General features: G+C 42.3%; 1 protein-coding gene across 5 annotated transcripts in view; it reads left to right on the top strand.

Annotated features, from left to right (window-relative positions):
- The window catches only part of Esr1 (estrogen receptor 1), a 375,741-nt gene that overhangs the window by 95,292 nt on the left and 264,040 nt on the right, over positions 1-16,409 (top strand). For 4 of the 5 annotated variants that reach the window (XM_078018886.1, XM_078018887.1, XM_078018884.1 and 1 more), the window contains one exon: positions 10,249-10,765. In XM_078018886.1, coding sequence (XP_077875012.1) covers positions 10,320-10,765 — 446 coding nt within the window. In that variant the 5' untranslated portion in view covers positions 10,249-10,319. Of the gene's footprint in view, positions 1-7,912; positions 8,185-10,248; positions 10,766-16,409 lie in introns of those variants that run through there. The other variant, XM_078018885.1, reaches the window with a different exon arrangement.

Genomic DNA, 16,409 nt, shown 5'->3' with positions numbered 1-16,409 from the left:
ACTTGAACAAGCCGGGATTTTGATGTGATAAGGTTCTGGGCATGGGGCAGCTGCATAAGATGAACGTTGGGCATCTCACCAGAAGTGACAGTTGGGCTGAGCAAGGGGTGTCACTGACTGGCTTGTTGAAAAAGAGAGGCCAAGGGGGTCAAGGACACCCATGTAAGAGAGAGCACGCTGGCTGTGAGGTTTGATTAGAATTCTGGGGCTAGTGGGGTGACCCCTGTTGAGTAGGAGTTGAAGAGGTCTGGCCTGGAAGTATCTCAGAGACCATGTATTAAGGAAAAAGTAGATCTGTATTAAGAACAGGAAATAGAAATGTAAGGGTAGGGTGGAAAAAAGTAAAAAAAAAAAAGTATACAATTCAACCATTTATTAACTTTTGGTAGAAAAAAATGTGGAAATATTTTTTTTCCTCTGGGTTTATGGCAAAATGCTGCAGACAAAATCACTAAAAAGAATATATTTATGCAACAATCATTTAAGAGTTTGCCACTAAATTCTTCTGAATCTGCATGTTTAAATTAATAATCTTTCCAATTCTTTTAGAAAGCTGGTGATTTTTAGGAAGGCTACTGGGTTTTGATTCTGAAGTGGCTTCCTTGATCAGTAGAATAGCAAAATAGGAAGGAGATTTAATTTCTTTCAAACTAGATTCCCTTGAAAATTGAAATGTAACAAATAAAGTAAAATAATCAGCTTTGTTTTCATTTTTTGGTTAAAGCTGTTGCATTTGCAAGTTTGTACAGTTTAGCAGATACAGGAAGGACTTAAATTCGTTTTGTAGCTAGGAAGTTAAATTCCAATTATATGGAAGTGAGACTCAAATGAACTCTCTTCTTGGCAGCAATGAATGGGAGGTGGATTACTCACTTCTTCATGTTCTATTAGGGAAGTCACATCTCTGAACACAAGTTGTGTCAATGTTTGTTAAAAACATTATGTTCTCCAACCCCCTTGTTTCTCTACCAATGATTTGGGAATGTGATAGCAAACTCATGTGTTTTCCAAAGAGCCGGGAATTTTAAAGACATTTAAGAATAGCTCATTGAACCACCAGGATTATACCTTAATTTGCTTTTTGCTAAACCTGGGCCATACTAAAGGAGAATACAGTAGCTACACAGAGAGCTGGGGTGAGTGAGAAAGAAGGACTCACCCTGTCTGGGGCCCCAGATGCTAGTCCAGTTCCTCTACCTGGGAACCTTCAGCAAGTTTCCTGTGCCTTTCTGGGCCTCAGTTTCTTCATAAGTACCATGAAGGATTTGACCGTGACAACCCATAAAGGAACCATGAATTCTAATAGTCCATTATGTGATAGGAAATGGGAGTTGTTCTAGAAAATATGAATCTACTTTCAAATTTTCCTTCCAGCTCTGCTTCTAAATTCCAGCCGCCCTCATCATCCATCCTTCTGAGGAAGTCACTTAACAATGCAAACGGGATTCTGGGAGAGGTTTCCATATTCATTATCCAAATAGCAGTTGTTGGGGGCCGACTCTGCACTTTGTGACTTTGAAAAACATGCTCCCCATGGCCCTTTTGAATTTACAAGCCAGTGGGGGGCATACGGAGAACTACTTAGGAAGTCCAGCCATATGATAGGGGCTGTAATGGGAGTGTTTGTAGAGTGCTAAAATTTGAATGTCCTTTCAAAAATTCATATTAAAAGCCATTGAAACAGTATTAAGAGATACGACCTTTAAGAGGTGACTAAGGCCATTATTGTTGGAGTGGGCTCCTGTTTAAAGGGCAAGTTGAGCCTGTTGTTTCTGTCTCACACACATGCTTCCTTACCACGGGATGCCCTTCCACCCTGTTATGACACAGGAAGAATGCCCTCACCAGATGCAGCCCCTCGGTCTTGGAATTCCAGACGTCAGAATCATAGCCAAATAAGTTTCTGTTGTTTACCACTCAGCCAGTCTGTGGTGTTCTGTCACAGAAGCAGAAATGGCCCAAGATGGGGAGATAGGAGCTTTCTTACGAGTGGCCCAATGGGAAATCAAGGAAGGGCTGTGATGTCTTGGGAAGATTTGAAGGATGAGTAGGAGTACGTCAGCTGAAAAGGGATGGGAGGAAGCTTCCGGGGAGTGTCATCTGAATAGGTGGACATCCCGTTTGCATTGTTAAATATCCACCTACTTAGGTCAGAGGGTTTGAGCAACTTGAAAGCAGGAGCATGGTACCAGTGGGAGGGATGGGACCTCTGGGGAAGAAAGGATGATCATTTGAATTCCTTTGCTTGTCAGATAGATTATTCTTCCTACAGTATGGAGACTAGATAGTGGAGGCCAATGGAGGGAGACAGTGATCTTCCGAGAGAAGACAGTGGCCTGACAACCACAGTGAAGAGGGAGACCACGGGAAAGAGATCAGGAGACAGAAATCAACATTTGTGAGAGATTAAATCTGAGTGAGAACAAGGGTCAAGGCTGATGGCCAGACTCTCCTGGCCTGAGCATTTCCACGAACAGTGGGGTCCTTTGCCAAAGCAGGAAATGGAGGGGAGGGGCACATCTGGGGAAAGATAATGATTCCATTTTGAACAAGCTGAGCCTCAAATGGCTAGTATATTATAGGTGCTCAATAAATATTTATAGACTGAATGAACCTGCAAGTAAAAAGATGCCCTCTATATCTGGAATTGGAACTCTTCTGGCCAGGGTGGGGATCGTGGTTGGAGATCTCTACTCTGTCATCTTCAATGTACTTCAATGAAACTTAAATCCCTGGGAGTGGTTGAAATCATCCAGGGGAGTGTGGAGGAGAGATGGGAGTGCACGGGCTGGATGCAGAGGAGTAGCAATGCCTGTGGACCCCTGGGGAAGGCCAGGTCTCAAAGGCCGAGTAGGAGGACCCCTGAGATTAGGTTCCGCACTCAGTCAGCTCTGTGAGGTTGGAGGTTTTTGGTTTTTTTTTTGGGGGGGTACCTGATATTGACTGAACTGTGTCCCCAGCTTCATATATTTAAGCCTTAACCCTCAATGTGACTATCTAGGTAGGATCCTTAGGCAGCTACGTAGGTCAAATGAGACCAGAAGGGTAGACCCTACTCTGGTAGCACTGTGACCTTCTTAGGAAAGGAAGCGATCTTTTCCCCTCTCCTTTCCCCTCTACTTCTTGCCATGTAAGGATACATTAAGAAGGTGGCCATCTACAAACCAGGAAGAGGGCCCTCACCAGAACCTGACTGTGCCAGCACCCTGATCTCAGACTTCCAGGCTCCCAGACTGTGAGAAAATAAATGTCTGTCCTATAGGAAACTCGGTCTGTGGTATTTTGTTATGACTGCCTGAGCTAGCTAAGACTGTGCCCACTTACAGATGGCCTGGTAAATATAGGTAATCAATAGTTCTTTTTTTTTTTTTAAAAAAAGAACTGAGTGAATGAGGCATTCATTGTCATGTTTACAAATGTGTTACTTCCTCAATACAGAATGATTGCAATTGAGGGGGGGTGAGAGAGGGAAGGAGCTCTTGGTAGTGTGAATAAGAGGCAGCTATGACCAACGAGCAAACAAACACATAAATAATTGAAAGGCCTGAAAAAGCTTAAAACTCACAAAAATATAAATATAAAAGCCATTTGGCTAGGCTTGGCTCTGAAATTGGGCATGGGGGATGGTTCTTGGTTAGAGAGAGAGAGAAGTGTGTGTGTGTGTGTGTGTGTGTGTGTGTGTGTGTGTGTGTGTGTGTAAGAACCCTCCTTAACATTAGATAGGACTATCTAAATCTATGTGTATTTCGGCACAATCTAGATATTGCTCTACACAGAGAAATAATACCCTAAACTGGCAATGAGATTCCTCAAGTAAATAGCAGATAAAGGGTGGAAGAGGGACACAGTGTAACAATAATTGGAATAATTGGAATTCTTGTATCCTACATGGCACTTACAGTGAAAGTGTCTTCTAAATTGTCTTCTACCACATGCAGTGTAGGTAAATGATATAAAAAGTTCTTAGAGTATTTTAAATACATTTTCCAAGAAAATGTGAGATGAAAGTTAACCAATTCTATTAAGCTGGCAAATGAAATCTGAATCACTTATTGATTCATAATGAAGAGCAGCCATTCTGTCTGGCAACCAAGAATTCTAATCATCTGCATCAAGTCCTGAGCAAGAAGACAGAAAATGGCATCTGAGGTCACAGGGTTTGTAAGAGGACGGGTCTTTGGCTTGATTCCTGGTTAAAAATCATGCCTTTTTCTTTGCAGCGGCAGAGGGTTTAGAAATGGGTGAAGGAACACTGATTCCACTGGGCGTTTTGGTCGCTTGTATCTTTGCACCTGCTGAGCTTCAAAGTGTCCATGAATAGTGGAATGTTAGTAAAATTCTGTGGTCTTAAGGGTTCTCATGCTGGGAAGTCTGGGAAGAATAAAGTAGATCTGTGCCTTGGTGCCAGAGGAAGCTGCAAAGCCAGCACCTGCCTGGTTGTGCCATTGGTGGGAAATGGGGCACATGTGCTCCAATTTGTAAGAGATCTCCTGGGCCAGCTGGCAACATCAATCTATGGCAACAGAACTCAGAATGACAGTTACTACAGAGGTTGGGGGTTGACTACAATGGGCAGGAAGGAACTTTCTGGGTGACGGAAATACTCTATATTTTGACTGGCAGGGTTGTTACATGGGCATATCCTTCTCCCCAGATTTATCAAACTGTATATGCATGTCCATTCTACTGTATGTAAATTTTGACTGAAAAAGCAAAAATCCAAGACTGGGTGAAAAATAAAGGCTAGGAGCTAATAAAAAACCCTTAAAACAAATGACCAAACTATCTTTAAAATGAGCCCTTAAAAGGACTCATTATTCATCCACTTTAGAGGAAAACAGATGATGTCAAATAAATGCTCAAAAACAAACTCCCCAACATGGCATTTGTAATCAGTACAACGATCAGTTTGAACAGAGCTAAACCTGCACTTCTCAGAGTGCAGGAACCATGTCTGGTGGGATAAGCTATCATAGAGCTATTTCTACATTTATTTTTTTCATGTTTCTGTTGAGGACTTATGTTTTTGTTACTTTAAAAAGCTTTTAATGGAGCTAGAGAAGAAGCTATGTTTGGCCACAGTATTATCTGGTTAAGAACTAAAAATGCAGAGCCCTCTGGTGAATCATGTCGCCAAGAACTGCAGATTTAACACATTGAGGTGGTACAGATTTGAATTTTGACTTTATGTTTTCAGTCATTGTGAAGATACAGAGATAACAAAAAACAGTTATATAGCAAAAAACAGCTTTTATAGCAAAAAAAAAAACAGTTTTGAAAGTGGTAGGACATCACTTAGAAAGTTAGTTTTTAGACACCGTTATTCTGACAGATGGGATATTACTTTATCCTTTGAAGTATCTGTGGTAATTAACTAGCTGATGTTTAATGACCTAATAATGATCAAACACCATTTTAGGCTCTCAAATTCCCAAATATTTCTAGCTAGAACTTGTCCTCAAGGAGCTTCTGAGTAAGAGGTTAAAAATTATATTTATATAAATAACTGATTCAAGGAAGAACGGGTTAAATGCACGAGAACTACCCCTGGAGCTTGGAGGACAGGAATTCTCTTTGGATAAGGAATAGAGGAAGGTACCGTGGATTCAGTGGCATTGAGACTGGACCTAAAAAAGGAGATGCTTTTCCCTGACAAGTCAGGAAGGTGGGGGTTCTAGACAGAAAAATTGGGGGGCCTTGGAGGATTATACTTTCATTTAGCTGAAGCACGGGTCACAAACTGAAGCCACCAGACCAGAAAGGATGGCGATGGAGAAGAGATATCCGGAACTCCTGGGGAAGCTGGGATCTGGGTCACGACTAGACAGATCCTGGAGCCGTAAAAAAAAAAAAAAAAAGTCAATAAATCCGCAGCAGAATTCAGGGAAAACAGGGAGAAGGAAGAGGCAGAAGGTCTTTAGGAGGCTCTTGGCACAGGTAAGGCCAGGAGGGATGGAAAGGGGGTGATGGCAACGCAGTGATGAGCAGAAGTGGCTAAGCTAGATTGCTTGGGAACTACTTCTTGATCCCGTACGAAAGGTGATGGAAAGTCAGGCCTCAAAGGAAAATGCTAGAATTTTAATCTGGTGACCAGAGCGACAGTGATGCTGTACACAAAGGGAAGTTGGGGGAGGGGGGTGACCATGTTGGAGGAGAGAGAAGGAGGGCTTGGGAGAGGATTGGAAAAGCGGGTCTGGAGATACACTGGGCAGTGGCCCTAGAGAAGTAGACTTTACCTGGTTAGTCGGTAAGTCATGGCAGGGCTGTGTGTCTCACTTGAGAGGTGACAGGAAAGGAGAGAAAGTTGGAGCCAGAGCCACTAGAGACAAGTCCATGTTGGGCTCCCGGGCACCATGCTTTCCCACCCACCATCACCCAACATGGCAGACCAAACTGATTAGGATGTTGACAGAAATTACTGGAAAGAAAGTGGTCAAGAAAACTGTCTTTATTGGACATGTCAGACTTTGATCACAAGTCTCTGCAGACTCAGAGTCTCTGAGAAGACAGCTAGGCTTCTTACCCCTCCCGTGTTCAAGGTGAACATTTGCAGGTTCTCTTTCCCTTCCTCCTTCCTTTCTTATTCCCTCTTTTCTTTTTTTCCTCATCTCCACTCTCTTCTCACTTCCCCTCCTCTCCCTTCCCTTCTCCTTTCTGTCCCTCTTGCATATACTTGTTTTATTTTGGACTGGCCTAGTGCATGTGTGACCATTGTTGACCTATGAGAGGAGGTACTGTCACCAGGATTCACCACTGTCACCGACAAAGGATAATAATCTTTCTTTTCATTATAATTTTTTAGATTTTTGTGGTGCTGGGGGTTGAACCCAGGGCATCCCACATGCTATGCAAGTGCTCTACTGCTGAGTTACACCTAGTCTTCAGTATTTATTTATGTTCAATATTTATTTTCATTGCTAATTGTAGAGGGAACTCTTCTGTGTTCTAATATTGCATTATTTTGGGTTTTTCAAAGCACACCAAATATATATTTGCATTATGACATAATTAGCCTTTTTTTTTAAAAAAAAAAAAACTTTCTACTTTTTTATTTGTACTAGTTTTAAGAACTACTCATAAATCTCTTGGTAACTGCACAGGTTCCTAAGACCAGAGACTAGCCACTCCTGGCATTGTGATTAGAGTTATTTAATACCCAAGGCAGTGACAAATGTCTGGCAATGAGGGCACTACTAGGCGTCATGTGTCCTGGGACCCTGGGGGAGGGCACACTAGGAGAACCTTATACCAACTCTTGCTCCCTGGTCAGGAGAAATGTTGAGAATCAGGCAGATGCATGTGGGCACTGTCAGGAAAAGTAAGACCCCTGCCTACGGTCAATGCCAGTACAACTAAAAGCAGTTAAAACAAAGGTCCTACCTTGGTCTTATCTTCATACCCTCAGACTTAATACATTTTTCACATGTTTACAGAGAGCAGTCAAGGAAATATTGGTGGAGAGTTTTGTGGGTTTGGCTAACGAGGTGGAGGAGTATTACTTTTCAGCTGCAAACGTATCCCTGGAATGCCAAGACATTTACTTCAAAGTCTGATTTCCTTGTGCCACTAGAGGCCTGGCAATAGTGTGGCTACTCAGAGATGTGTGGGGCTGGGACTAGTAAGGCATTTGAGCCAACTGTATTCCAGGAAGCTTTTCTTGTTAAATTATATTCTTCAGGAAAAAAAAAAACCACCCTGGCACATTTTGTAAACTTGATCTCTATACACTTTTGATGGGCATTCTATTTTCGCCATAAGCCTATGATTTACAGCTAGGCTGGTTTCCCTCTTGCGTAGGGTGACGATGGCAGAAAGCTAGGGACACAAGTAGGGAGCAGAGGGGGCTGGAGTTTCTTTTCCCCAGGGAGGTACACTCTAGCTATGCCACACTGCTGTCCCCAGCAGACAGCAAGCCTCCCTCACTCCTCACTGCCATTCATCCAGCTCTGTTCAGCAGCCCAGCTGCCGCGTCTGCCGGGAGGGGCTGCCAAGTGCCCTGCCTACTGGCTGCTTCCCGAGTCCCTGCCATTCCACACACAAACACATCCACACACGCTCTGCCTTGATCACACACCGAGCCACTCGAACATGCGAGCACATTCCTTCCTCCCTTCTTACAGTCTCGGCCCTTGACTTCTACAAGCCCATGGAACATTTCTGGAAAGATACTCTTGCTCCAGCAGGGTAGGATTGTTTTGATTTCTCTCTCTCTCTCTCTCTCTGTAGCTTGAGCATTTTGAGAAAGCAACTTACCTTTCTGGCCAGCGTCTGTATCCTAGCTGGGAGATGAGGATGTGCCGTTTTCCATGGGGCGGGGGATGTGTGCGGCTCCCTTTTCTTTCAGGAGTTGTAGGATTCTTTGTGTCATTTATATATATATATATATATATATATATATATATATATATATATATATTTGGCAGGCTCAGATTTTTAAAGAGCCCCATGAAGTGCTTTTGCATGTGTTGTAAAGAAGACATTTGAAAATTGAAAGTGTGATTTACGGAAACTAAATCATCTGTAAAAAAAATTGCTCTGGAAAGTAATTGTTGCTGGCCATAAAGAGAGAAATATCTGCAATTCATCTAATGTGTTTTTAACCCTTTCTCTGCTTATGATCTATAGTTATTGATGGTAAACTCAATTTTGGTTTCATATTAAATCAGCTCATCTACATATCATCAAAAATTGATCTGTTTTTGCAAGAATTAGATAAAAATGTGTGAACTTAGTATAAAATATTATGAATGTTACCATTAGTAACAGCAACCTTGGCATTTATATATGCCATGAACATTTTGTCAGTTACTCTTTTGGGCATTTGAGATAGTAATTAAGGTAAAGTATTAATGGCTATATCAGAGGCTATTAGCCTGTAGCAAAGGAAGTTTATTAAAAAGTATAAACTAATCAAGACTATGGATTATGATATACTTGACCAGATATTTTATCTCATTAATAGGACTGTGTGTGCATGTGTGCACGTGTGTGTGAGTGCAAGCGGGGTGGCTTAGCTTTAATTCAGTTGAGTTCAAAAATTGTTTCTATTTCTTTTTCATTTGGATATTTGCTTCTGCATATTCCAGCCCAAGTGGACCCAGAAAGTCCAGCTGTAGGACTAAAGAGATGAAATGCAGAAATGCATTTTAAAATTGCTGGTTAGATGGACAGTGTAACATAATTGCCAAAGCTTTGGCTAGTGACCTCTGAGAGGTTAGGTTTTGTGGGGAAAGGTCGCATTGCATATTCAGTTTTCTGAAGTTTTGGTTGCATAACCTGTGGAAGGCATGAACACCCATTTGCGCCTAACCAAAGGTTTTTCTGAATCATCATTCACATGAGAATTTCTAAAGGGAGCAAGTACAGCACCGTGGTCCAACATAAATAGAAAAGTCAGGCTGGGAGAGTCTCAGAGGTTGTGTCTGGAAAGGACCTTGTCAGAAGCTCTCAGCAGATGAGAAAACTGAAGCATGGTAGGATTCTCCTGCCTGCCGAAAGCAGTTCTTCCTATAAGTACACCTTGCATCTCCACTCTCCTTGCCCCTACATGCCTCCTATCAATTCCTTCAGCTGCTAAATATAGCCGGCTGTGGCTGGCTGCATATGCAACTGCACACTCCATCCTATCTACCATATCTCAGTTACAGAGCAGTCCTCCCCAGGGTCATTCTATGTACACACTACATATTTCTAGCCAACGAGGAGAGTGAATCAAACAGAAAGACAAACAGAGATAGATTGGAGCCTGGCATGGGCACATCAGGCAGCACTTTAGAAAAAACTGGCCCCTGGCTTAGTCTTCTGCTTCTGTTTTAACCCTCGTCACATTTCCCTGAGCCACATTTAGGAGATCCCTTGGCGTCCCCATGCCCCTACGGTGAAATCCAGCCTTCATTCAGCAGCGACCACAAGTTAAGTTCTGGGAAGAGACTCTTTGGGGTTGCTCCAGAAGGAGCGGTTCCTGGCGTGATGTTTGAACCAGTGTCAGTGACAGGCAATGGTCCCTGGCGGGACTCCAGCACCTTTGTAACACTTGTAAGCAAAGGAGACCTGTACTTAAAGTTAGAGACTTAGGGAGACCGGGAGCTGGCGGGCGCGTTCGCACCAGGGTTGCACTTGCTGGAGTTTGGCCAGAGTTTGGCCACTCGGCTCCAGGGTTGGCCCCCGGGGCAGGGCCAGGCCGGAGTTCCAGTCGCTGCAGGACCTGAGCCGCACCACCTCTAACCGCGGACTGTGCTCTTTTTCCAGGTGGCCCACCGGCTGCTAAGCCCCCTGTCGCCCAGGGAGACAGTCTGCGCCTTGCCCCGCGGTCACCGACCATGACCATGACTCTCCACACCAAAGCATCAGGAATGGCCTTGCTGCACCAGATCCAAGGGAACGAGCTGGAGCCCCTAAACCGCCCGCAGCTCAAGATGCCCTTGGAGCGGCCCCTGGGTGAGGTGTACGTGGACAGCAGCAAGCCGGCGGTGTTCAACTACCCCGAGGGCGCCGCGTACGAGTTCAACGCCTCCGCCGCCTCCGCGCCGGTCTACGGCCAGTCGGGCATCGCCTACGGCCCGGGATCGGAGGCGACGTTCGGCGCCAACAACCTCGGGGGCTTCCCCCAGCTCAACAGCGTGTCTCCGAGCCCGCTGATGCTGCTGCACCCGCCGCCGCAGCTATCGCCCTTCCTGCACCCCCACGGCCAACAGGTGCCCTATTACCTGGAGAACGAGCCCAGCACCTACGCGGTGCGCGAGGCCGGCCCGCCCGCGTTCTACAGGTACCCGCGCCTGCCGCGTCGCGCCGCGGTGCATCGAGTCGGGTGGCCGGTGCGCGCCCTGCGGGAGGGGAGGGGGGAGCCTGCGGGCACCCGCGCGGGTCCCAGTTCGCCCGAGGCCGCGGGTGGCATCTGGCTGGAGCTCCTTGGGCTGCAAGGGCGGGAGCCGTGGGGTCATTTGCGGAACCCGGGGTCTGTACATTGATACTTAAAAAACAGTTGTTCTCCACCCACCTATGGTCTCTGTGAGAGGCGGATCCCAAAGCCCGTGCGCTGCCTAACTAAACATGTTTTGGAAAATTATACAAAGCAGCAGTTATTTGTGGGGGCTAAATACCCCAAAGCAAATAAACTCAAGGCACTTTGAGTCACCAGTAAAGGTCCTGCTTTACTATTTAAAGTTGGAGGTATTTGGGGTTAGTAGAACTCAGGAAAGTTTTTTAAAAAAATATTATTATTATTATTATTATTATTATTAAGATTTTTACTTTAATATGCCAGTAAAATATTCTTTTATCTAGAATCATGAATTTGGAAATATGCAAGGTATGATGATGATTTTGGGGAAGCGATTCTTATCATCCACTTCACCCTTCCTCCGCATCCTAGTTTCGAAGGGTTTTGGATGGAATCGCGCTGCTCAGAAGATTCATACAGGAGCTGAATGAGTCTCAACAAGTTTCTGATTTCTGACTGAGTTTCTGGCTGATTCCGTGTTGGAGCAGATTGCTGGCATGTGACTTTTGACAAAAACCGGAAATTTATAGGTGTCCTGTAAACTTAAAACATGCCATATTGAAACACCAGTGATTCAAAATAATCTCCTGCCTGCTAAAAGACACATCTGTTCTGCCAGGCATAGAATGCCCCTGGGCTGGCGCGGGTCAGCGGGGGTCGTCGCCTTTTTCCTCTTGTGCAAGAAACCCTGGCAGTGCACAACACAGGGGAAACTCTTTGTGACCTGAGTGGTGATTGTTTTGTGGCTTTATTATCTCCTAATAGAGATTGCTTCTCCTGCCTCCCCATTACCTTTCATTTTCCCTTGAGCAGTTCCCCTTCCTCTACAGAGGGCCCATAGAGGGCTTGGGTGGGCCTTTCTGGTAAATACAGGTGTGGGAGGACAGAGAGAGCTGGGTCCGGTTGGGAGACTTCAGGGTGCCCACATTAGGCATTTTGCGACTGTACACTGGTGTCTGGAGCCTTCTGCTGCGCTGGCCCAGTCCTCCTGCAGTGCAAGCTCTGGACTGTTTTCTGCTCAGTGTTCCTTTTCCAGAGGTATTTATAGCAGAAGAAACTGGACTAAGGAGCAGGTTGGCACCCGAGGATACTGGAGAGCGGACTCTTGGGGTATCCAAGGATACATCTTCATCTCCGTTACAGAAATCTGGCTCATTCTACAACCAAGCAGGTCTAGGCTGAGTTATTTCTTAAAAGATGAACAACGAACAAAACTTTGAGTTGCTTTACTGAAATTAATTTACCTCTTTTAATCTGGAAAGAGAGAGAGGGGGAAAAAATTTCTTCTGCCCACTTTTTTCAATTGGAAGAACAAAATATAGAGATTAATTCTAATTCCCACCACATTTTAAACTTCATGATGTGAAGGAAGGTATTGGTAGGATATGAATTCCATAACCTTATGGTGGACTCCTGAAACTGTTTTCTTTTCCATTTAATTTTCAGTTCTTTTATTGCAAATGAATGCCACTGAATTTCAATGGGCACTAATGAGACTGCTCCTTGGTGGATTATTGCTGCCTTGCTAATAATTACAAAGTGAGCATGGTCAAATAAAGAGGGGACCACATTTTATTCAAAACTGCTCATCATCCATGTGGCAAATAATATCACTATAATATGCCCCATCTTAAACTTTTTGTGTTTAACAATATCCAAATACTTTTAGAATAATAAAAAATGGCAAAAAAAACTTTTTAAAGTAAAATACTCACAGAAATGCAATTCCCTTGGGAAACTCAGTTTTGGAATTTTTTTTTTCTGTGTGGTTTGCCTCTTATTACCCATGGAGGGAAGGAGTTGTCTGTGCAAGTTACTTCAAATGCACAGATGCTATTTAATATATTTTCTTTTCTTATCAGTTTTCCTGTTTGGATAGTTTTGGATAGAAAGAAAAAAATTGATTGGGCTCTTTTAAAAACCTTTAATTTTCTTAAGTAGTTCTTAAAAGTTTTGGGAAGCAGTGTTTTCAACTACTTGTCATGGCACAGTAGATAAAAAAATTAGTTTATTATGTCTACTATATTATTAAAGGAATAAGTCAGAAAAATATTAGAATACATGATATTTCTCGAGGGTAAGTTTTGTTCCATGTAAATTTGTGGTAATTTTATGTGCTACGTGTGCCAATTGTGATGTAAAATATATTTGTTACTGTGGGTTTCGGTCAAAGAAATTTGGAAGATACAGGCGTCAAGGGTTATGTTCAGTAAAAACAGAAAATTGAGGCAGTGGCTGCGGTTTTATCTACACAAACCAAAACACTTATTTGATTGCCTTCATTTTATTTTTCCCTTATACATTAGGCTGGTATATTTAGGTCAGTTAGACTAAGGTTTGCTATTTCTGATTCTTAACTTTCTATTTGTAGAATGGTGAACAGCACCATGGGGTACAGTTTGCACTATCCACATGAATGTCCCCCTGGGATGTTCAGAGAGGTTGTGTGAAGTTCACATTATTCAGCATTAAGATGCTATGGTTACTTTCTTCCATAAACAACCACATTTATGTATGAAGAAAAGTAACAGGTAAAATTGCACAGGTCACATAATAACATGAGAAGGATTGTTGCACTTCCCAACAGATAGTTATTAAGAGATAATTAGTTTGTTCACAGACAAGCTGTGATTTTGCAAGATGTGTCTTACCTAAAATTTCATGACAAAGGCCTCTGATCTTGAGTTCTTCTTTAAGGTGCCAATGGCTTAGGGATTTCAAATGCAACTAAAAATGAAAAAATTGACACTGTTTTTTTTTTTTTTAAATTCAAAGTAGACATTTAATGCTGCATGCTTATTTCAGTTTTATTACTCAGTATTTCTAAAGGCTGAACATTGCCTACTTCTTTTGAGTGGCTAATGTTCAAGTTTCCAGTAATTCTTCCCTTGTGCTTAGATGCGATTTCAGCTCCTTTTCTTTCTGTTCTTACTTTTTTCATTCATTTAAATTGCTACTGATTACCTGACACATACTGCCTCGGGAATGAGTGGATGTTCGGATGAAAACGGAATCACATCTCCAATCTCCATTTCATTTTCACCTACTCCATGTGGCTTGTGCCTGTTTGGTAGAAAGCTCGTGAAGGATAATTGCCACTTATTCTAATCTTCTTTCTCACACTCTGTTAATTTGGATCCCTGGCTATAATTGTTTGCTATTTACTTTTGTGGGTATATTTAGGCTATGACATTTATAATTTGAGAAAATTCAGGTTGAAGATTTTGGTTTCTTATACATTTAAGGATACAAAAGACAGGGGGCAAGAAATCACCAGTGGCAGGCACAATAGAAAGTAGGAAAAACTGTAATAGACAAGTCTGATTTTCCATTAACGATGAGAAAATAGTAATCTTTATCAGGGGAGATTGAATATATAAAAGTAGTATATAACTATACAAATATTAGATATTTTTATTACTTTATCCCCATCCTAATAGTTGTGCTGGTGCTTTCTTACTCTAAAAAAGCAGAAGAGAAGAACAGATTTAAGTGGTCAGAAGTTTTGCTATGAATACAGAGTGATGAGATATTGTGAAATATTTTCCTCTGGGTGCCAAATTTAGGTAAAAATCTTTATTCCATCTGCAACATTTGTTTGCAACCAGGGTTATTCTAAGGAACATTTATTTTATAGATGCATTTTTAGAACGTATCCGATTCTAAAAATCTGATTCAGACTGATTATGTGAAAAGAATTTTCACATAAGGAAATAAATGAATTTTAATTGTATTTTTCTCAACTCCAGAGTGTACATAAAATTAAGACGTCTAACTCCTCCCTGGGCCTTCAGTATTATTTTAAATGTAAATTTAGATGATCTCAGTTGAAAAAGCAGCACTCTGAGTGTGCTCCTTCCTTTTCCAGGAGACTTTAGAGAGGAGCAAGTAGGTTCTTTGGTTTAATGATAAGTCTCAGTTTGCTTACCTAAGAAAGGAAAACCTGGGCACTTGTTTGGAATCAAAACGCATGCTCCAGAGAAAGACGCTATATAAATAAAAAATATAGCCACTTGAATGGGAACCAACCAAAGTGAAAGGCAAAGGATTTCACAGAAGGCACTTCGTCAAAGTCATTGAGTAGTTTTATATTTTAAATGCTTTCAGTCAATTGGTGAATAATGTCATTTGAAAAAAAAAAATAAGTGTGTCTGAGCTGTTCTCTCCACCATCCTAAAAAGGTCTTTACCCTGTCTCCTGGAATTGGAGGACTTAGGTGGACTGGAGTTTAAGGGAAGCTCCTTTATGATCATCTTGGTCTCATGAGGGAGGAAAGCATAATTGCTGAATTCTGTACCTCGGAGAATATTATTAGGAATGATGAGGAAAGTTTGGCCTTCACCAACAGTATTTTAAATGATGTGTATTTTTTAGACCTTATTAAGATACGAAGGATAGAGCAAACTATGTCGGTCCCATATGTCAGAATTTCATGCCATTTAATGAAATCATAACTTTAAGTAACTTGGTTAAATAAAAGAGGATGCAGCTGTCACTCCTAGGTGGTATGGCAGGGTGGTGACTATGTTAATGATGATGGTGGTGGTGGTGATGGCAGTGGAGTTTTGGGGTCAGTTAGGGTCAATGGAGTTCTGGTTGCTAATATAGCCTGGAGAGGTTTACCCTATATGAAAAAAAATCCATTTATTATACTCGACTCATTTTTGTGAGGCTATAATATAATAGTCTGAAAATGTCAATGATGTTATTAATAATAATATCATGAATCTATCAAGGACCTATAATTGCTACACAGAAAATTAAAACAAATGATCAAAAATCCCCCAAACCCAAACAAGCCTGGATTTCCCCCTAGCCCTGAACATTGTAGAGGACCAAATCATGTCACTAGTTTGTTCTCATAACATTTTCTACTTTGATCAAATGTATTGTCTTTAATAAGGCAGTGGGCCTCTTTGTCCTGTAATTTTATATGTTCCGGAGTTTCTGTGAATCATACCTGGGTAAACCTTGGGAGTTCACTTAAAATTAATAAAGTTGGTTAAATAGTGCTCAAGACTCTATATGTTCAAATGAGCCCTTGAAAATCTAAATGCTGTTTTTGAGAATTCCCTAAATGTCATCCATCCCAAGAGTCCGAAGGGCCTCTGCAGTTCTTACCTCCAGCTTGGAAGCTGCCAGACTGGCTGGTCCTCTCTGTTGGTTCCGTTCTGACCTGCATTCTCCAGCTCCACGGTGAATTACCACCGTCCGAGCATTGGCATGGTTAGGGGCCCCAGTGGCTGGTGTGCTCATGCTGGTACTTACTACTTCCCGGGCAGTTTCCCTGGACTCTTGATCATTGACAGGTTTTGGATTTCTTCTAAATCTCTAAAAGCAAAAGACAATTTTCTAGTTTCCTGCAACTAAAAAATGATGTTAGAAAGAGTTATTTGGTTAAATAAAAAAG

This window comes from Ictidomys tridecemlineatus, chromosome 8 (assembly GCF_052094955.1).
Source record: "Ictidomys tridecemlineatus isolate mIctTri1 chromosome 8, mIctTri1.hap1, whole genome shotgun sequence".
NCBI classification, from domain to species: domain Eukaryota; kingdom Metazoa; phylum Chordata; class Mammalia; order Rodentia; family Sciuridae; genus Ictidomys; species Ictidomys tridecemlineatus.
This window is presented reverse-complemented; position numbering and strand designations above follow the sequence as displayed.